Below are 23,954 nucleotides of genomic sequence, written 5' to 3' on the forward strand. Positions count from 1 at the left end.
GGTTAATTGTTTTGGGTCAGGGTTAGGGTCAGGGTTACAGGTTAATAGTTTGGGGTCAGGGTTACAGGTTAATAGTTTTGGGTCAGGGTCAGGGTTACAGGTTAATAGTTTTGGGTCAGGGTCAGGGTTACAGGTTAATAGTTTTGGGTCAGGGTCAACTCGGACTCTTTTGAGGGCGAAAGGGGGCTCAGTGGACGATGTCACCTTGGTAACATTTTCAAAATGTTAGGACGGCATATTGTAGCCGGACTTCTTTCTAGCTATCCATGAGCGTTCGCGAGTATTCAGACAGATCAGTGCTGACGGCCGTTGGCAATCTGACGTGAGACAGAAAATGGGGGTTAGTCCTTAAAAAGCTATAAACAAAACAGTGAAATATATGTCTGCAATAAGTTGTGGTCTTGTGTTAGTGAACTGTACCCTGGTTGCAGCAGTGTATGAGGATACTGTGTGTACCTGGTTGTGGGCTCGTGCATTGGCGCATCTGAACGTGTGTGTGTGTGTGTGTGTGTGTGTGTGTGTGTGTGTGTGTGTAGGGTTGACCGCTGTCTCCATAATAACCGTTCAAAAAGCAAACACACACATTTCTCCTCCACTCGACTGCTGCCATCATTGTTGTTTACATTAACAGAATGGAGACCCCATTCAAGTCAATGATGTCATAATGGGTGGACTGGGGGCCATGGCGAGTGTAACCACAGGAGCTTAGCAGGAAGTAAAAACAGGAAGTGTACCCATCAATGTGTTCTGACATTTGTTAATTAACTCAAAAAAACATTCCACAGCATGAGCCACATCAGTTAACATCATTTGAATAAACCTTCTACATTACCATGGAAATGATTGCATCACAATACCAGTCAACCGCTGCATCCATGAATTCACCAGTCATATTACCAGGGTTAGAGGTTCTATTCATTCTATTTACCAGTCATATGACCAGGGTTAGAGGTTCTACTCATTCTATTTACCAGTCATATTACCAGGGTTAGAGGTTCTACTCATTCTATTTACCAGTCATATTACCAGGGTTAGAGGTTCTACTCATTCTATTTACCAGGGTTAGAGGTTCTATTCATTCTATTTACCAGTCATATGACCAGGGTTAGAGGTTCTATTCATTCTATTTACCAGTCATATTACCAGGGTTAGAGGTTCTATTCATTCTATTTACCAGTCATATGACCAGGGTTAGAGGTTCTACTCATTCTATTTACCAGTCATATTACCAGGGTTAGAGGTTCTACTCATTCTATTTACCAGTCATATTACCAGGGTTAGAGGTTCTATTCATTCTATTTACCAGTCATATGACCAGGGTTAGAGGTTCTATTCATTCTATTTACCAGGGTTAGAGGTTCTATTCATTCTATTTACCAGTCATATGACCAGGGTTAGAGGTTCTATTCATTCTATTTACCAGTCATATGACCAGGGTTAGAGGTTCTATTCATTCTATTTACCAGTCATATTACCAGGGTTAGAGGTTCTATTCATTCTATTTACCAGTCATATTACCAGGGTTAGAGGTTCTATTCATTCTATTTACCAGTCATATGACCAGGGTTAGAGGTTCTATTCATTCTATTTACCAGGGTTAGAGGTTCTATTCATTCTATTTACCAGTCACATTACCAGGGTTAGAGGTTCTATTCATTCTATTTACCAGTCATATTACCAGGGTTAGAGGTTCTATTCATTCTATTTACCAGTCATATTACCAGGGTTAGAGGTTCTATTCATTCTATTTACCAGTCACATTACCAGGGTTAGAGGTTCTATTCATTCTATTTACCAGTCATATTACCAGGGTTAGAGGTTCTATTCATTCTATTTACCAGTCATATTACCAGGGTTAGAGGTTCTATTCATTCTATTTACCAGGGTTACAGGTTCTATTCATTCTATTTACCAGTCATATTACCAGGGTTAGAGGTTCTATTCATTCTATTTACCAGGGTTACAGGTTCTACTCATTCTATTTACCAGGGTTACAGGTTCTATTCATTCTATTTACCAGGGTTGGAGGTTCTATTCATTCTATTTACCAGTCATATTACCAGGGTTAGAGGTTATATTCATTCTATTTACCAGTCATATTACCAGGGTTAGAGGTTCTATTCATTCTATTTACCAGTCATATTACCAGGGTTAGAGGTTCTATTCATTCTATTTACCAGTCATATTACCAGGGTTAGAGGTTCTATTCATTCTATTTACCAGGGTTAGAGGTTCTATTCATTCTATTTACCAGTCATATTACCAGGGTTAGAGGTTCTATTCATTCTATTTACCAGTCATATTACCAGGGTTAGAGTTTCTATTCATTCTATTTACCAGTCATATTACCAGGGTTAGAGGTTCTATTCATTCTATTTACCAGTCATATTACCAGGGTTAGAGGTTCTATTCATTCTATTTACCAGTCATATTACCAGGGTTAGAGGTTCTAGTCATTCTATTTACCAGTCATATTACCAGGGTTAGTGGTTCTATTCATTCTATTTACCAGTCATATTACCAGGGTTGGAGGTTCTATTCATTCTATTTACCAGTCATATTACCAGGGTTAGAGGTTCTATTCATTCTATTTACCAGTCATATTACCAGGGTTACAGGTTCTATTAATTCTATTTACCAGGGTTGGAGGTTCTATTCATTCTATTTACCAGTCATATTACCAGGGTTAGAGGTTCTATTCATTCTATTTACCAGTCATATTACCAGGGTTACAGGTTCTATTCATTCTATTTACCAGGGTTGGAGGTTCTATTCATTCTATTTACCAGTCATATTACCAGGGTTAGAGGTTCTATTCATTCTATTTACCAGTCATATTACCAGGGTTAGAGGTTCTATTCATTCTATTTACCAGTCATATTACCAGGGTTAGAGGTTCTATTCATTCTATTTACCAGTCATATTACCAGGGTTTCAGGTTCTATTGATTCTATTTACCAGGGTTGGAGGTTCTATTCATTCTATTTACCAGTCATATTACCAGGGTTAGAGGTTCTATTCATTCTATTTACCAGTCACATTACCAGGATTAGAGGTTCTATTCATTCTATTTACCAGGGTTACAGGTTCTATTCATTCTATTTACCAGTCATATTACCAGGGTTACAGGTTCTATTCATTCTATTTACCAGGGTTGGAGGTTCTATTCATTCTATTTACCAGTCATATTACCAGGGTTAGAGGTTCTATTCATTCTATTTACCAGTCATATTACCAGGGTTAGAGTTTCTATTCATTCTATTTACCAGTCATATTACCAGGGTTAGAGGTTCTACTCATTCTATTTACCAGGGTTAGAGGTTCTATTCATTCTATTTACCAGTCATATTACCAGGGTTACAGGTTCTACTCATTCTATTTACCAGGGTTAGAGGTTCTATTCACCAGTCATATTACCAGGGTTACAGGTTCTACTCATTCTATTTACCAGGGTTAGAGGTTCTATTCATTCTATTTACCAGTCATATTACCAGGGTTACAGGTTCTACTCATTCTATTTACCAGGGTTAGAGGTTCTATTCATTCTATTTACCAGGGTTACAGGTTCTACTCATTCTATTTACCAGGGTTAGAGGTTCTATTCATTCTATTTACCAGTCATATTACCAGGGTTACAGGTTCTACTCATTCTATTTACCAGGGTTGGAGGTTCTATTCATTCTATTTACCAGTCATATTACCAGGGTTAGAGGTTCTATTCATTCTATTTACCAGTCACATTACCAGGGTTAGAGATTCTATTCATTCTATTTACCAGTCACATTACCAGGGTTAGAGGTTCTATTCATTCTATTTACCAGTCATATGACCAGGGTTAGAGGTTCTATTCATTCTATTTACCAGTCACATTACCAGGGTTAGAGGTTCTATTCATTATATTTACCAGGGTTAGAGGTTCTATTCATTCTATTTACCAGGGTTACGGGTTCTATTCATTCTATTTACCAGTCATATTACCAGGGTTACAGGTTCTACTCATTCTATTTACCAGGGTTAGAGGTTCTATTCATTCTATTTACCAGTCACATTACCAGGGTTAGAGGTTCTATTCATTCTATTTACCAGGGTTACGGGTTCTATTCATTCTATTTACCAGTCATATTACCAGGGTTACAGGTTCTACTCATTCTATTTACCAGGGTTACAGGTTCTATTCATTCTATTTACCAGTCATATTACCAGGGTTAGAGGTTCTATTCATTCTATTTACCAGTCACATTACCAGGGTTAGAGGTTCTATTCATTCTATTTACCAGGGTTACAGGTTCTATTCATTCTATTTACCAGTCATATTACCAGGGTTACAGGTTCTATTCATTCTATTTACCAGGGTTGGAGGTTCTATTCATTCTATTTACCAGTCATATTACCAGGGTTAGAGGTTCTATTCATTCTATTTACCAGTCATATTACCAGGGTTAGAGTTTCTATTCATTCTATTTACCAGTCATATTACCAGGGTTAGAGGTTCTACTCATTCTATTTACCAGGGTTAGAGGTTCTATTCATTCTATTTACCAGTCATATTACCAGGGTTACAGGTTCTACTCATTCTATTTACCAGGGTTAGAGGTTCTATTCACCAGTCATATTACCAGGGTTACAGGTTCTACTCATTCTATTTACCAGGGTTAGAGGTTCTATTCATTCTATTTACCAGTCATATTACCAGGGTTACAGGTTCTACTCATTCTATTTACCAGGGTTAGAGGTTCTATTCATTCTATTTACCAGGGTTACAGGTTCTACTCATTCTATTTACCAGGGTTAGAGGTTCTATTCATTCTATTTACCAGTCATATTACCAGGGTTACAGGTTCTACTCATTCTATTTACCAGGGTTGGAGGTTCTATTCATTCTATTTACCAGTCACATTACCAGGGTTAGAGATTCTATTCATTCTATTTACCAGTCATATTACCAGGGTTAGAGGTTCTATTCATTCTATTTACCAGTCATATGACCAGGGTTAGAGGTTCTATTCATTCTATTTACCAGTCACATTACCAGGGTTAGAGGTTCTATTCATTCTATTTACCAGGGTTAGAGGTTCTATTCATTCTATTTACCAGTCATATTACCAGGGTTAGAGGTTCTATTCATTCTATTTACCAGGGTTACGGGTTCTATTCATTCTATTTACCAGTCATATTACCAGGGTTACAGGTTCTACTCATTCTATTTACCAGGGTTAGAGGTTCTATTCATTCTATTTACCAGTCACATTACCAGGGTTAGAGGTTCTATTCATTCTATTTACCAGGGTTACGGGTTCTATTCATTCTATTTACCAGTCATATTACCAGGGTTAGAGGTTCTATTCATTCTATTTACCAGGGTTAGAGGTTCTATTCCTTCTATTTACCAGTCATATTACCAGGGTTAGAGGTTCTATTCATTCTATTTACCAGTCATATGACCAGGGTTACAGGTTCTACTCATTCTATTTACCAGGGTTAGAGGTTCTATTCATTCTATTTACCAGTCACATTACCAGGGTTAGAGGTTCTATTCATTCTATTTACCAGGGTTACGGGTTCTATTCATTCTATTTACCAGTCATATTACCAGGGTTAGAGGTTCTATTCATTCTATTTACCAGGGTTACGGGTTCTATTCATTCTATTTACCAGTCATATTACCAGGGTTAGAGGTTCTATTCATTCTATTTACCAGTCATATGACCAGGGTTACAGGTTCTATTCATTCTATTTACCAGTCACATTACCAGGGTTAGAGGTTCTACTCATTCTATTTACCAGGGTTACGGGTTCTATTCATTCTATTTACCAGTCATATTACCAGGGTTAGAGGTTCTATTCATTCTATTTACCAGGGTTAGAGGTTCTATTCCTTCTATTTACCAGTCATATTACCAGGGTTAGAGGTTCTATTCATTCTATTTACCAGTCATATTACCAGGGTTAGAGGTTCTATTCATTCTATTTACCAGGGTTACAGGTTCTATTCATTCCATTTACCAGTCGTATGACCAGGGTTACAGGTTCTATTCATTCTATTTACCAGTCATATTACCAGGGTTAGAGGTTCTATTCATTCTATTTACCAGGGTTACAGGTTCTATTCATTCCATTTACCAGTCGTATGACCAGGGTTACAGGTTCTATTCATTCTATTTACCAGTCATATTACCAGGGTTACAGGTTCTATTCATTCTATTTACCAGTCATATTACCAGGGTTAGAGGTTCTATTCATTCTATTTACCAGGGTTACAGGTTCTATTCATTCCATTTACCAGTCATATTACCAGGGTTACAGGTTCTATTCATTCTATTTACCAGTCATATTACCAGGGTTAGAGGTTCTATTCATTCTATTTACCAGGGTTAGAGGTTCTATTCATTCTATTTACCAGTCATATTACCAGGGTTGGAGGTTCTATTCATTCTATTTACCAGTCATATTACCAGGGTTACAGGTTCTATTCATTCTATTTACCAGTCATATTACCAGGGTTAGAGGTTCTATTCATTCTATTTACCAGGGTTACAGGTTCTATTCATTCTATTTACCAGTCATATTACCAGGGTTGGAGGTTCTATTCATTCTATTTACCAGTCATATTACCAGGGTTAGAGGTTCTATTCATTCTATTTACCAGGGTTACAGGTTCTATTCATTCTATTTACCAGGGTTACAGGTTCTATTCATTCTATTTACCAGTCATATGACCAGGGTTACAGGTTCTATTCATTCTATTTACCAGTCATATTACCAGGGTTAGAGGTTCTATTCATTCTATTTACCAGTCATATTACCAGGGTTACAGGTTCTATTCATTCTATTTACCAGTCATATGACCAGGGTTACAGGTTCTATTCATTCTATTTACCAGTCATATTACCAGGGTTAGAGGTTCTATTCATTCTATTTACCAGTCATATTACCAGGGTTACAGGTTCTATTCATTCTATTTACCAGTCATATGACCAGGGTTAGAGGTTCTATTCATTCTATTTACCAGTCATATTACCAGGGTTAGAGGTTCTATTCATTCTATTTACCAGTCATATTACCAGGGTTAGAGGTTCTATTCATTCTATTTACCAGTCATATTACCAGGGTTAGAGGTTCTATTCATTCTATTTACCAGTCATATGACCAGGGTTAGAGGTTCTATTCATTCTATTTACCAGTCACATTACCAGGGTTAGAGGTTCTATTCATTCTATTTACCAGTCATATGACCAGGGTTAGAGGTTCTATTCATTCTATTTACCAGTCACATTACCAGGGTTAGAGGTTCTATTCATTCTATTTACCAGTCAAATGACCAGGGTTAGAGGTTCTATTCATTCTATTTACCAGTCACATTACCAGGGTTAGAGGTTCTATTCATTCTATTTACCAGTCATATTACCAGGGTTAGAGGTTCTATTCATTCTATTTACCAGTCATATGACCAGGGTTACAGGTTCTATTCATTCTATTTACCAGTCATATGACCAGGGTTAGAGGTTCTATTCATTCTATTTACCAGTCATATTACCAGGGTTACAGGTTCTATTCATTCTATTCACCAGTCATATTACCAGGGTTACAGGTTCTATTCATTCTATTTACCAGTCATATTACCAGGTTTATAGGTTCTATTCATTCTATTTACCAGTCATATTACCAGGGTTACAGGTTCTATTCATTCTATTTACCAGTCATATTACCAGGGTTAGAGGTTCTATTCATTCTATTTACCAGGGTTACAGGTTCTATTCATTCTATTTACCAGTCATATTACCAGGGTTAGAGGTTCTATTCATTCTATTTACCAGTCATATTACCAGGGTTAGAGGTTCTATTCATTCTATTTACCAGTCATATTACCAGGGTTAGAGGTTCTATTCATTCTATTTACCAGTCATATTACCAGGGTTACAGGTTCTACTCATTCTATTTACCAGTCATATTACCAGGGTTAGAGGTTCTATTCATTCTATTTACCAGGGTTAGAGGTTCTATTCATTCTATTTACCAGTCATATTACCAGGGTTAGAGGTTCTATTCATTCTATTTACCAGGGTTAGAGGTTCTATTCATTCTATTTACCAGGGTTACAGGTTCTATTCATTCTATTCACCAGTCATATTACCAGGGTTACAGGTTCTATTCATTCTATTTACCAGTCAAATGACCAGGGTTAGAGGTTCCAAGCCCGTTTGTGCCAGCACTGTGTGTACCTGGTAGCGGTCTCTAGGGTCATTGTGCCAGCCCTATGTGTACCTGGTAGCGGTCTCTAGGGTCATTGTGCCAGCCCTGTGTGTACCTGGTAGCGGTCTCTAGGGTCATTGTGCCAGCCCTGTGTGTACCTGGTAGCGGTCTCTAGGGTCATTGTGCCAGCCCTATGTGTACCTGGTAGCGGTCTCTAGGGTCATTGTGCCAGCCCTGTGTGTACCTGGTAGCGGTCTCTAGGGTCATTGTGCCTGCCCTGTGTGTACCTGGTAGCGGTCTCTAGGGTCATTGTGCCAGCCCTATGTGTACCTGGTAGCGGTCTCTAGGGTCATTGTGCCAGCCCTATGTGTACCTGGTAGCCGTCTCTAGGGTCATTGTGCCAGCCCTGTGTGTACCTGGTAGCGGTCTCTAGGGTCATTGTGCCAGCCCTGTGTGTACCTGGTAGCGGTCTCTAGGGTCATTGTGCCAGCCCTGTGTGTACCTGGTAACGGTCTCTAGGGTCATTGTGCCAGCCCTGTGTGTACCTGGTAGCGGTCTCGTGCGTTGACGTATCTGAACCTCTGTATATAGTAGAAGACGAGCCAGGCCAGAGAGATGATCATCAGGATGATGAAGGAGATGGAGACGAACACCACCGAAGTCCTGCTCACGTACTTCTGGAGGTTACGCGTTCCTATGGTGATGTGCATGGTTACCGTGACGTTCCGTTCCAGCAGAGCAGCGACCTCACGACCTTTAGGCTCGGGGATCATGATGGCGACCACGTCACCCATACCTGAGAAGGGAGGGAGGGGAGATTTTAGGACAGGAATACAAATAAAACAGACTCCCTGTGTGTGTGTGTGTGTGTGTGTGTGTGTGTGTGTGTGTGTGTGTGTGTGTGTGTGTGTGTCTTCACTGCTCAGCAGAAGAAGCCTCGTTGCTGTCTGGGACTGGACTCGTCTCCTGTGGCAGAATTTAGAACCTCCACATAGATTCTAAGAACACTGGGACTGTAAACAGAACTCCTGAGTGTTCCATCCTAACATAAACATCATTAGTCTCTCGATTGGCATGAAATAAGGAGTGCAGGACAGGGCCGTTTGTGAAATTCCTGACTCCACTACGGAACGTCAAGAATGCAGAGGGGAATGTTCCAGGTGTATTCATGGGGCCTGGACTACCCAACACTTATCGTCACTGAACACACACACTTATTGATCCCCAGACCAGATAGAGAACACAGTCTGATAATAGGCCCTGCTGTGTGTGTCTACACACACACACACACACACACACACACACACACACACCGTGGCCAGTTTATTAGGTACACCACCCCGTTCATGAAAATGGTTCGCTCCTACAGACAGTGAGTCACATGGCCGTGGCTTGCTATATTAAAGCAGGCAGACAGGCATCGAGGCATTCAGTTACTGTTGGATTGAACATTAGGAAGCTAGTGACCTAAGAGCGTGGTATGATCTTCGGTGTCATGCGAATGGAATCCAGTATCTAAAAAAAAAAAACGTCCCGGAGTTTTCACGCACGACAGTGTCTAGGGTTTACCGAGAAGAGCACGACACACAATACACATACAGTCAGCGGCAGTCCTGTGGGCGAAAACAGCTCGTTGGTGAATGAGGTTCGAAAGGAGAACGGTGCTGACAGGCCACACACAGACGACGGCGCAATACAACAAGTGGTGTGCAGAACGGCATCTCGGAACGCACAACACCTCGATCCTTGTCACGGATTGGCTATTGCAGCAGACGACCACACCGGGTTCCACTCCTATCAGCTTAAAACAAGAAGAAGCTGCTCCAGTGGGCCATCACCAACACTGGACCACTGAGGAGTGGTCCGATGAATCCTGGTTCACGTTGCGTCATGCTGATGGCAGAGTCAGGATTTGGCGTAAGCAGAATGAGTCCATGGTCCCATCCTTCCTGGTGTCAACGGTACAGGCTGGTGGAGGAGGTGTAATGATGTACAGGCTGATGGAGGAGGTGTAATGATGTACAGGCTGGTGGAGGAGGTGTAATGATGTACAGGCTGGTGGAGGAGGTGTAATGATGTACAGGCTGGTGGAAGAGGTGTAATGATGTTTCCCAGGTACACGTTCCCTGTATCAACGGTACAGGCTGGTGGAGGAGGTGTAATGATGTACAGGCTAGTGGAAGAGGTGTAATGATGTTTCCCAGGTACACGTTCCCTGTATCAACGGTGCAGGCTGGTGGAGGAGGTGTAATGATGTACAGGCTGATGGAGGAGGTGTAATGATGTACAGGCTGGTGGAGGAGGTGTAATGATGTACAGGCTGATGGAGGAGGTGTAATGATGTACAGGCTGATGGAGGAGGTGTAATGATGTACAGGCTGGTGGAGGAGGTGTAATGATGTACAGGCTGGTGGAAGAGGTGTAATGATGTTTCCCAGGTACACGTTCCCTGTATCAACGGTACAGGCTGGTGGAGGAGGTGTAATGATGTACAGGCTGGTGGAGGAGGTGTAATGATGTACAGGCTGGTGGAAGAGGTGTAATGATGTTTCCCAGGTACACGTTCCCTGTATCAACGGTACAGGCTGGTGGAGGAGGTGTAATGATGTACAGGCTGGTGGAGGAGGTGTGAGAGATGGACATGCACTGTACATTCTGAAAGTATTCAGACCCCTCTACCCTTCCCACATTTTGTTACATTACAGTCTTATTCTAAAATGTATTATAGCATACTTATTTTACTCATCAATCTACACAATACGCCATAATAAGGACGAAGCACAAACAGGTTAAGAAGTTTTTGCAAATTCATAAAAAAAATTATGGAAATATCACATTTACATAAGTATTCAGACCCTTTACTCAGTACTTTGTTGAAGCACCTTTGGCAGCGATTATATCCTCGAGTCTTCTTGGGTTTGACGCTACAAGCTTGGCACACCTGTATTTGGGGAGTTTCTCCCATTCTTCTCTGCAGATCCTCTCAAGCTCTGTCAGGTTGGATGGGGAGCGTCGCTGCACAGCTATTTTAAGGTCTCTCCAGAGATGTTCGATCAGGGTTCAAGTCCGGGCTCTGGCAGGGCTACTCAATATTAAGAAGGTGTTCTTAATGTGTTTTGATGTTGTCTTTCCGTCTACTGAGAGTTCAATCAACTGTAGTATTGCATTTCAGTTCTCCTGACTCAAATTTCATTCATTGTCTCCTCACAGAAGAAATACTGTAGTTTGCAGCTATGCTGATGAGGTAACATTCTAGTTTGCACAGCTCTTTCTCTCCCATCACTTCCTCCTTATTTACATAAACAACAGCCATCTAGTTTCTCCAGTTTGATCAACTGATAGTGGCCTGAACAAACTGAACAAAAAAACACAACCATTTTTCCAAATATTTTTCTGAGTTTATTTAAGGAAAATCAGTCAATTTAAAATAAAATCTTTAGGTCATAATCGATGGATTTCACATGACTGGACATACAGATATGAATCCGTTGGTCACAGATATTTAAAAAATATATATATTTAAAAAAAATTGGACTTACAATGGGCCTCAGGGTCACTGTATTTTTGTGCATTCAAATTGCCATCGATAAAATGCTACTGGGTTTGTTGACTGTAGTTTATGCCTGCCCTTACCAATAACCCACCGCCTCGTTGACATCAGCAAACCGCTCGCCCACACCACACCATACACGCCGTCTGACCGGTACAGTTGAAACCAGGACTCATCCGTGAAGAACACACTTCTCCAGGGTGCCAGAGGCCATCAAAGGTGAACATTTTCCCACTGAAGTCGGTTACGACGCCTAACTGCAGTCAGGTCAAGACCCTGGTGAGGACGACGAGCACGGAGATGAGCTTCCCTGAGATGGTTTCTAGTGGTTTCTAGCACAGTTAGTGCAGAAATTCTTCTGTTGTGCAAACCCTCAGTTTCATCAGCTGTCAGGGTGGCTGGTCTCAGAAGATCCCGCAGGTGAAGAAGCCGGATGCGGAGGTCCTGGGTTGTCGTGGTTACACATGGTCCACGGTTGAGACCGGTTGGACGTACTGCCAAATTCTCTAAAAACGACTTAAGGTAATGCTAAGTTCTATACCATCTCTGGCAACAGCTCTGGTGGACATTCCTGCAGTCAGCATGCCAATTGCACGCTCCCTCAAAACTTGAGACATCTGTGGCATTTTAGTTGTCATTTATTGTCTCCAACACAAGGTGCACCTGTGTAATGATCATGCTGATTAATCAGATTCTTGATATGCCACACCTCTCAGGTGGATGGATTATCTTGACAAAGGAGAGATACTCACTAACAGGGATGTAAACAAATTTGTGCACAAAATTTGGCAGAAGTAAGCTTTTTCTGAGTATGGAACATTTCTGTAATCTTTCATGTCAGCTCATTAAACATGGGACCAACACTTTACATGTTGTGTTTATATATATTTTTTGTGTGTAGGGTAGCGGTTAGAATGTTGCCTCATCAGCAGAGGTTAGAATGTTGCCTCATCAGCATAGAGGTTAGAATGTTGCCTCATCAGCATAGAGGTTAGAATGTTGCCTCATCAGCATAGCTGGTATTTATAGGGTAGAGGTTAGAATGTTACCTCATCAGCATAGCTGGTATTTATAGGGTAGAGGTTAGAATGTTACCTCATCAGCATAGCTGGTATTTATAGGGTAGAGGTTAGAATGTTACCTCATCAGCATAGCTGGTATTTATAGGGTAGAGGTTAGAATGTTGCCTCATCAGCAGAGGTTAGAATGTTACCTCATCAGCAGAGGTTAGAATGTTACCTCAGCAGCAGAGGTTAGAATGTTACCTCATCAGCATAGAGGTTAGAATGTTGCCTCATCAGCAGAGGTTAGAATGTTACCTCATCAGCAGAGGTTAGAATGTTACCTCAGCAGCAGAGGTTAGAATGTTACCTCGTCAGCATAGAGGTTAGAATGTTACCTCGTCAGCATAGAGGTTAGAATGTTGCCTCATCAGCAGAGGTTAGAATGTTACCTCATCAGCATAGCTGGTATTTATAGGGTAGAGGTTAGAATGTTACCTCAGCAGCATAGCTGGTATTTATAGGGTAGAGGTAAGAATGTTACCTCATCAGCATAGAGGTTAGAATGTTACCTCATCAGCAGAGGTTAGAATGTTACCTCATCAGCATAGCTGGTATTTATAGGGTAGAGGTTAGAATGTTACCTCATCAGCATAGCTGGTATTTATAGGGTAGAGGTTAGAATGTTACCTCATCAGCATAGCTGGTATTTATAGGGTAGAGGTTAGAATGTTACCTCATCAGCATAGCTGGTATTTATAGGGTAGAGGTTAGAATGTTACCTCATCAGCATAGCTGGTATTTATAGGGTAGAGGTTAGAATGTTACCTCATCAGCATAGCTGGTATTTATAGGGTAGAGGTTAGAATGTTACCTCATCAGCATAGCTGGTATTTATAGGGTAGAGGTTAGAATGTTACCTCATCAGCATAGAGGTTAGAATGTTACCTCGTCAGCATAGAGGTTAGAATGTTACCTCATCAGCAGAGGTTAGAATGTTACCTCATCAGCATAGCTGGTATTTATAGGGTAGAGGTTAGAATGTTACCTCATCAGCATAGCTGGTATTTATAGGGTACAGGTTAGAATGTTACCTCATCAGCATAGCTGGTATTTATAGGGTAGAGGTTAGAATGTTACCTCATCAGCATAGCTGGTATTTATAGGGTAGAGGTTAGAATGTTACCTCATCAGCAAAGAGGTTAGAATGTTACCTCGTCAGCATAGAGGTTAGAATGTTACCTCGTCAGCATAGAGGTTAGAATGTTACCTCGTCAGCATAGAGGTTAGAATGTTACCTCATCAGCATAGCTGGTATTTATAGGGTAGAGGTTAGAATGTTACCTCGTCAGCATAGCTGGTATTTATAGGGTAGAGGTTAGAATGTTACCTCATCAGCATAGCTGGTATTTATAGGGTAGAGGTTAGAATGTTACCTCATCAGCAAAGCTGGTATTTATAGGGTAGAGGTTAGAATGTTACCTCATCAGCAAAGCTGGTATTTATAGGGTAGAGGTTAGAATGTTACCTCATCAGCATAGAGGTTAGAATGTTACCTCATCAGCATAGAAGTTAGAATGTTACCTCATCAGCAAAAAGGTTAGAATGTTACCTCATCAGCATAGAAGTTAGAATGTTACCTCATCAGCATAGAGGTTAGAATGTTACCTCATCAGCATAGAGGTTAGAATGTTACCTCATCAGCATAGCTGGTATTTATAGGGTAGAGGTAAGAATGTTACCTCATCAGCAAAGAGGTTAGAATGTTGCCTCATCAGCATAGAGGTTAGAATGTTACCTCATCAGCATAGCTGGTATTTATAGGGTAGAGGTAAGAATGTTACCTCATCAGCATAGAGGTTAGAATGTTACCTCGTCAGCATAGAGGTTAGAATGTTACCTCATCAGCAGAGGTTAGAATGTTACCTCATCAGCATAGCTGTTATTTATAGGGTAGAGGTTAGAATGTCACCTCATCAGCATAGCTGGTATTTATAGGGTAGAGGTTAGAATGTTACCTCATCAGCATAGCTGGTATTTATAGGGTAGAGGTTAGAATATCACCTCAGCAGGATTAGCATCCAGTCTCTCCTCCTCTTTACCATTAGCAAACATGCAGAATGCCATTCACCAATTAACTTCAGCCTATGCGCACGGCACACTAAGAACATTCCAGAACGCTCGCCGATTAACCTGGGGGCTCAATTACGCAATAACCACTCCCCTTTCTGTCAACCAATGGGAATACATCTAGGGGGGGATTTATGTCAACTCATCCTTTGTCTGTCACATTATGTTTTCCTGCAACAGTCTTCCAATGAACTTTCACCTTCCCACCACCAGCATGATAACCTGAAAGGCCGTCATGGCAACCCCATTCTCCCAGCCCGGGGGTGGTTTCCGAGGCCAGCTGCCCAGCATAGGGCAACCTGTCATCATCTGGCTCTGAGGAGCATTCCTCGGAGACGAAACCCGACCCCCAAAACTATTCCATAAACGTCCATATTTTACTTAGTCTGCTATCATTCAGTTAAGCCTGTACTCGATTGAACTGCATGGTGGGGTCTCTACCCCCTATACTATACCCACTGCATGGTGGGGTCTCTACACCCTATACTATACCCACTGCATGGTGGGGTCTCTACCCCTATACTATACCCACTGCATGGTGGGGTCTCTACCCCCTATACTATACCCACTGCATGGTGGGGTCTCTACCCCCTATACTATACCCACTGCATGGTGGAGTCTCTACCCCCTATACTATACCTACTGCATGGTGGGGTCTCTATCCCCTATACTATACCCACTGCATGGTGGGGTCTCTACCCCCTATACTATAACCACTGCATGGTGGGGTCTCTATCCCCTATACTATACCCACTGCATGGTGGGGTCTCTATCCCCTATACTATACCTACTGCTTGGTGGGGTCTCTACCCCTATACTATACCCACTGCATGGTGGGGTCTCTACCCCCTATACTATACCCACTGCATGGTGGGGTCTCTACCCCCTATACTATACACACTGCATGGTGGGGTCTCTACCCTCTATACTATACACACTGCATGGTGGGGTCTCTACCCCCTATACTATACCCACTGCATGGTGGAGTCTCTACCCCCTATACTATACCCACTGCATGATGGGGTCTCTACCCCCTATACTATACCCACTGCATGGTGGGGTCTCTATCCCCTATACTATACCCACTGCATGATGGGGTCTCTATCCCCTATTCCCCCTATTCATTATTATACATAGCTATATACACACAAGACTTACAAGATAGACATAACACCTACGCCCTGGATGATCGCAGTAAACAAGTCATCTATGCATAACAACTCCCCACCCTGTGTGATCTGATACATCATATGACGATCTGGCCTGCTAGTCCATACCTGAATGTGGCATGGTGATTGTATCATTGGTGTTGCTGGATCCAACGTTGAATATAACGATGGCCGAGGCGTTTTGGCTCGCTGCGTGTCTTATCTTATCTTTAAATGTGCAGTTTCCCCTGGCAATCAGGGCTATCCACGCACTGCCTTGGACCGGAACAGAGAACCGGGTACCGGGATCACAGGCTTGTCTATCCTGAGAGAGAGAAGGAAGTACCACGACTCCTTTTGCGTCGCGTTTAAGCGAGTGTTCCCCGTATCGACCGTATTCTGCTTTCTCCGTCCGGACTTCAGAGGTGACCGGGTCTATGTAGGTGATATTAACGAAAGCGGTGTACCACTCCTCTCTCTCGGCCACGGTAAAGTCCAAACAGAGGAGGTGAACGAAACAAAACGTCAGGAGCCATGTAGATAGGGCTAAACTGCGGCAGGCCTGCATCAACGACATGATCAGACCTATCTGGGTTTATTATGATCTTTGTCTGCAGTACCGTCCACACCTACAACTAGATACTGTTAGTTAGTTAGTTACGCCATAACGAACGGGTTGTTTTCCATCCACCCCCCGGTCTCTCTCTCTCTCTCTGTGTGTAAACACACCTCCTCCTCTACTAGCTACTTAATGTAGGGTTGCAGAAAGCCGAAGGGGAAAAAAACACACACTTCCTTTCTCAAATCAACAAAACAACAAAAGGTTGTTTCCAAGCAACCGCGAGGAAACGGTAACCAGCGACCATGTGGACACTCTGCAAAGACATTATATAAAGTTAGTTTGGTTATAAACGTTAATGGGTCCACGAAGTGTTTCTCCCTTTTATCAACTTTCAGAATAAAAGTCCCTTCCTGTATACTTCGTAAATGAATAATTAGGGCGAATATTATGAAAAATGTGCACAATTATCGATATATTTTGTACTAGTTATCATACAAAGAATAATTGAAAGTATTTGCTAAGATGTAATTTTGTACATTTATTTTAAACCTAAATGGTCAACGTTTGTTTGTTTATTGTATGTGTACTCCTATAATATAATGCACAATTATCTGTGCATTGTGTTACAGTAAAAACAGTCCCCGTCCTCAAAACAAATAATGACATATATAGTACCATTGACGTCACTAGACCCGGGCTTTTTTTTTTTTTTTTACAGGCATGCTGGGAATGATTTTTGTCTCAGCCCGAGCCTTTTGCCCTACTGGGATGATGTAAAACAAACTAGGCTACACTGCATTACACACCGCGATGAATACTCCAATCACGAGCCATGGCCTTTTTCAGTGCTGCCTTTAACCAACATGTCTGTGGGACTCAGAATATGTAGAGGGGCGTTTTTCGGGACGTCCCCAGTGGCTGCACTACAGGTGGAGATGGAGATGGAGGGAAATGCCATTGCAGATTAGGAGAAAGCAGCTGGCAATGAATTCATTGGGTCGACCTACAGGGACATGGGGTTATCTCATCCTTGCCAAAAGGGATTTTACAGGCATGCTGGGAACATTGAGCGAAGACAGAACACAATCTTTTGGGTGGGTGGGTAAAACCAAGGCGAAGGAGATGGGACTGTATGGAAGAGAGTTTAGTCCAATGGTAGCTGTTCCCGTAAATCCACCATGGCTCCTCCCACCTCCAGTAGAGGATCTGGAAATAGTAGAGAGACAACAGAAAGATAGGGAGGGTATTGATCCATCTAATTGGAGAGACTAGGGACAGATAGGGAGGGTATTGATCCATCTGATTGGAGACTAGGGACAGATAGGGAGGGTGTTGATCCATCTGATTGGAGAGACTAGGGACAGATAGGGAGGGTATTGATCCATCTGATTGGAGACTAGGGACAGATAGGGAGGCTGTTGATCCATCTGATTGGAGAGACTAGGGAAAGATAGGGAGGGTGTTGATCCATCTGATTGGAGAGACTAGTGGGGGGGGGGAGTCAGGGAACGCATTACAGATCATCTGGCTGTATATACAGGGGAGCTGATGACCATACTGTTGGCCTTGCAGTGGGTGGAGGAAGTCGAGCCAGACAGAGTAGTGATTTGCTCTGATTCATGTGCAGTGTTAATGAGTCTCCAGTCCTTTATATCACGTAGCAGACAATACCTGCTTTATGAGGTGCTACAAACCCATGGCAGGATTAGACAGATGGGTATACAGATCATATTTACATGGGTCCCAGCTCATGTGGGAGTGGAAGGGAATGAGGCAGTTGATGTACTGGCTAAACAAGCACTAAGTAGTGGGGAGGTTGATGTACTGGCTAAACAAGCATTAAGTAGTGGGGATGTTGATGTACTGGCTAAACAAGCACTAAGTAGTGGGGATGTTGATGTACTGGCTAAACAAGCACTTAGTAGTGGGGATGTTGATGTACTGGCTAAACAAGCATTAAGTAGTGGGGATGTTGATGTACTGGCTAAACAAGCACTAAGTAGTGGGGAGGTTGATGTACTGGCTAAACAAGCACTTAGTAGTGGGGATGTTGATGTACTGGCTAAACAAGCATTAAGTAGTGGGGATGTTGATGTTTCAATGAGCAAAGCAGAGGCAAAAGGCCTGATTATGGACAGTGATGGTGAATAAATGGCAGAAGCAGTGAAATAGAGATACTAAGGGCAGGCATTTATTTCAAGTACAGAGTAAAGTTGTGGAGGGGAGAACGGCAGGAAGGCACAAAAGAGAGGAGGCTATTTTTTACACAAGATTTAAGGGTGAGACACAGCCAGTTGAAAAAGGGTGAGACACAGCCAGTTGAATAAGGGTGAGACACAGCCAGTTGAATAGTTGAATAAGGGTGAGACACAGCCAGTTGAATAAGGGTGAGACACAGCCAGTTGAATAAGGGTGAGACACAGCCAGTTGAATAAGGGTGAGACACAGCCAGTTGAATAAGGGTGAGACACAGCCAGTTGAATAAGGGTGAGACACAGCCAGTTGAATAAGGGTGAGACACAGCCAGTTGAAAAAGGGTGAGACACAGCCAGTTGAATAAGGGTGAGACACAGCCAGTTGAATAAGGGTGAGACACAGCCAGTTGAATAAGGGTGAGACACAGCCAGTTGAATAAGGGTGAGACACAGCCAGTTGAATAAGGGTGAGACACAGCCAGTTGAATAAGGGTGAGACACAGCCAGTTGAATAAGGGTGAGACACAGCCAGTTGAATAAGGGTGAGACACAGCCAGTTGAATAAGGGTGAGACACAGCCAGTTGAATAAGGGTGAGACACAGCCAGTTGAATAAGGGTGAGACACAGCCAGTTGAATAAGGGTGAGACACAGCCAGTTGAATAAGGGTGAGACACAGCCAGTTGAATAAGGGTGAGACACAGCCAGTTGAATAAGGGTGAGACACAGCCAGTTGAATAAGGGTGAGACACAGCCAGTTGAATAAGGGTGAGACACAGCCAGTTGAATAAGGGTGAGACACAGCCAGTTGAATAAGGGTGAGACACAGCCAGTTGAATAAGGGTGAGACACATAGAAAGCAGCCAACAGGAAAGTGTGAATATTGGAAACAGGAAACAGAGAACGTGGAGCACTGATACTATACTGTACTGATACAGTGTGGACATTATTGGAGGGAACGAGAGAGGAGGAGATCTAGTATGAGGGAGAAGGGGATACAGAAAATCAGTTTAAAGATTATATTGATTAAAACGTAATTAGATAAAGGCTCAGATATTTTATGATCTATTTTTAAGAGCAACGGGGCTGGTAGGTAGGATTTAGTTCTCCATCTCTGGCCCACACTCCAGTACAGTAGGTGGCGGTAATGCACCATCACGTTGGATGCCAACCGCCGATAAACCCCAACGAAGAAGAAGAAGAAGCAAGAGAACTGCAGGAGATCCCAGTTAGCAGCTGCGAGAGATCTTTCAGTGCGTTAGAGTCATCTACATACCTGGTTTAGGAGCCCGCTGCCCCAAGATAGAATGGATCATGACAACTGACAAAGATCTACATACTAACACGCTAGGGAAAGAGAGAACGTACAGTTTAATTTAGTTTAATTTGTAATCTAAATGGATGGTGTCGTAGACATGTCAGTACTGAGAGAGATCTGGCCATTTCTTCAAACCAACATTTTAAATATTGCAATAATGAGGCTAGTCGACCCCCCCCCCCTTGAGTGTTGGACTGAGTAACCTAACCTGAGACACAAATGCAGAGTCCTATATATGGCTGACACTAACAATGCTCAGTCATGATTGGTTCGACTCTGTACCGGTACCCCCTGTATATAGCCTCCACATTGACTCTGTACCAGTACCCCCTGTATATAGCCTCCACATTGACTCAGTACCGTAATACCCTGTATATAGCCTCCACATTGACTCTGTACCGTAATACCCTGTATATAGCCTCCACATTGACTCTGTACCGTAATAACCTGTATATAGCCTCCACATTGACTCTGTACCGTAATAACCTGTATATAGCCTCCACATTGACTCTGTACCGTAATAACCTGTATATAGCCTCCACATTGACTCTGTACCATAATACCCTGTATATAGCCTCCACATTGACTCTGTACCGGTACCCCCTGTATATAGCCTCCACATTGACTCTGTACCGTAATAACCTGTATATAGCCTCCACATTGACTCTGTACCGTAATAACCTGTATATAGCCTCCACATTGACTCTGTACCGTAATAACCTGTATATAGCCTCCACATTGACTCTGTACCGTAATACCCTGTATATAGCCTCCACATTGACTCTGTACCGTAATACCCTGTATATAGCCTCCACATTGACTCTGTACCGTAATACCCTGTATATAGCCTCCACATTGACTCTGTACCGTAATACCCTGTATATAGCCTCCACATTGACTCTGTACCGTAATACCCTGTATATAGCCTCCACATTGACTCTGTACCGTAATAACCTGTATATAGCCTCCACATTGACTCTGTACCGTAATAACCTGTATATAGCCTCACTATTGTTATTTTACTGCTGCTCTTTAATTATTTCAGCATGTCACTGTTGTATTCGGCGCATGTGACGTTTGATTTGAACAGCGCCCCTCTGTCTTACTGTACTGTACGATGTGTCTGGACAGAAAGAGGGCAACATTCCATATAGAAAATCCACACTTCACATTTTATGGTGTTAAAAAGTGGGATTAAAATAGTATTTAATTGTCAAAAATTCAAACTTTAAAAAAGTATATATATATAATCGTAATATACCTTGCTTAGAGAAGTATTCGATCCCCCCCTCCCAGATTTTGCCTGTGCTTAGCTCCATCCCATCTCTTTTCATCCTGAAAAACTCCCCAGCATACCCATAACATGATGCAGCCACCGCCATACTTGGAGATAAAGAGGCAGCTACTCAGTGTTGTGTTGGTCCCAAACAGAAGGCTTTGTATTTATGCCCCAAAAAGTCTATTTCTTTGCAGGTATATTCTTTCAATATTACTTTTAGCGCCTTGTTGTCATAGAGCAGAGGGAACAGTCACTAAGGTGAAGCGCTGTTCCATTCAACTCCGGCCATTGTTGTGGGCCTGCCCTTCCCTGAATACATACATATGCATGTGTTGGAATATGTTTATTCTGTATAATTGTATTCTTTTCACTCTGTTATTTAGGTTAGTATAGGTTAGTATTCCTTAGTTTTAGTTAGTTAGTTAAACTTAGTTCCTTAGTTTCCTTAGTTTTCTCCCATTACCCATTCCCGTTCTGAAATCACCAAATGGCCTCATTTTGACTTTCCTACGCAGTTTCCTTCCTGCGCTGCAGCTCAAGGATGACTGCATCTTTGATATGTCTGGGTGGTTGAATACAGCACCATGCTCAAAAGAGATAATTCAAGAGTCTGATTTGTTATTGTTACCCGTCGACCAATCACTGCCCTTCTTTTATGAGGCTTTCGAGAGAGGGGGGAAAAAAGAGCTTCCTGGTCTTTGTAGTTGGAATCTGTGCTTGAAATTCAAATACTTGGGCTGTGGGATCCTAACAGATGTATGTGTGGTGGGGGGTGGGACAGAGGAAGAGGTTGTCATGGCAACCCCTGATGAGGTAACTTATTTGACATCTGAACTCATTTAGGCTTGCCTAAACAAAATATTTGACTCATTTAGTCTTATTTGACTCATTGAGTCTTCTTTGACTCATTTAGTCTTCGTTGACTCATTTAGTCTTATTTGACTCATTTAGTCTTATATGACTCATTTAGTCTTCCTTGACTCATTTAGTCTTATTTGACTCATTTAGTCTTCTTTGACTCATTTAGTCTTATTTGACTCATTTAGTCTTCTTTGACTCATTTAATCTTATTTGACTCATTTAGTCTTATTTGACTCATTTAGTCTTCCTTGACTTATTTAGTCTTCCTTGACTCATTTAGGCCTCTTTGACTCATTTAGTCTTCTTTGACTCATTTAGTCTTCTTTGACTCATTTAGTCTTATTTGACTCATTTAGTCTTCTTTGACTAATTTAGTCTTCCTTGACTCATTTAGTCTAATTTGACTCATTTAGTCTTCTTTGACTCATTTAGTCTTCTTTGACTCATTTAGTCTTCTTTGACTCATTTAATCTTATTTGACCAATTTAGTCTTATTTGACTCATTTAGTCTTCTTTGACTCATTTAGTCTTCCGTGACTCATTTAGTCTTCTTTGACTCATTTAGTCTTATTTGACTCATTTAGTCTTCTTTGACTCATTTAGTCTTCCTTGACTCATTTAGTCTTCCTTGACTCATTTAGTCTTCTTTGACTCATTTAGTCTTCTTTGACTCATTTAGTCTTCTTTGACTCAATTAGTCTTCTTTGACTCATTTAATCTTGCCTAAACAAAAAAAGGGGGGAGTGAATACAACAACAACAATATTTTTCGTAACATTTTTTATTAATTTGTAATAATTTGTAGAATTTTCTTTTCACTTTGACATTATAGAGTATTTTGGTGTCAATCAAAACATTACTAATGAAATCTATTCTAAATATATACATCTCATCTATAATCTATATCTATCTTTAATGCACCAAAATGTGAATACTGTTGAAGGGGGTGTAGACTTTTATTACACCCTTTTTATATAATTTTATTATTTTTTATTCATTCATTATTTTATATACTTTTTTTTTTACACGTGGGCTACACATACAATGCATTCGTACAATATTCAGAACATTCATATTTTTTTGGTGCAGATTTATTCGAAATAAAAAACAGAAATACCTTATTTACATAACTATTCAGACTCTTTGCTATGAAATATCGAAATTGAGCTCAGGTTCATCCTGTTTCCATTGATCATCCTTGAGATGTTTCTACAACTTGATTGGAGTCCACCTGTGGTAAATTCAATTGATTGGACATGATTTGTAAAGGCACACACCTGTCTATATAAAGTCCCACAGTTGACAGTGTATGTCAGAGCAACAACCAAGCCATGGGGTTAGAAGGAATTGTTCGTAGAGCTCCGTGTCAGGATTGGGTCGAGGCACAGATCTGGGAAAGGTACCAAAACATTTCTGCAGTATTGAAGGTCCCCAAGAACACAATGGCCTCCATCATTCCTAAGAAGTTTGGAACCACCAAGACTCTTCCTAGAGCTGGCCACCCAGACAAACTGAGAAATCGGGGGAGAAGAGTCTTTGGTCAGTGAGGTGACCAAGAACCCGATGGTCACTCTGACAGAGCTCCAGAGTTCCTATGTGGAGATGGGAGAACCTTCCAGAAAGACAACCATCTCTGCAGCATTCAACTAATTAGGCCTTTATAGTAGAGTGGCCAGGCGGAAGCCACTCCTCAGTAAAAGGCACATGACAGCCCGCTTGGAT

The 23,954-nt window shown here is 41.6% G+C and overlaps 1 protein-coding gene across 2 annotated transcripts in view; it reads right to left on the reverse strand.

Annotated features, from left to right (window-relative positions):
• Nucleotides 1-16,933, reverse strand: part of LOC109884453 (RING finger protein 150) — a 27,376-nt gene extending 10,443 nt beyond the window's left edge. The window contains exons 1-2 of one of the 2 annotated variants that reach the window (XM_031791634.1): nucleotides 16,149-16,933; nucleotides 8,736-8,986 (exon numbers count right to left, since the gene is read on the reverse strand). In XM_031791634.1, coding sequence (XP_031647494.1) covers nucleotides 8,736-8,986; nucleotides 16,149-16,596 — 699 coding nt within the window. In that variant the 5' untranslated portion in view covers nucleotides 16,597-16,933. The remainder of the gene's footprint in view (nucleotides 1-8,735; nucleotides 8,987-16,148) is intronic. The other variant, XM_031791635.1, reaches the window with a different exon arrangement.
• Nucleotides 16,934-23,954: the final 7,021 nt, after the last annotated feature.

Source organism: Oncorhynchus kisutch, linkage group LG16, assembly GCF_002021735.2.
Source record: "Oncorhynchus kisutch isolate 150728-3 linkage group LG16, Okis_V2, whole genome shotgun sequence".
Classification (NCBI taxonomy): Eukaryota; Metazoa; Chordata; class Actinopteri; order Salmoniformes; family Salmonidae; genus Oncorhynchus; species Oncorhynchus kisutch.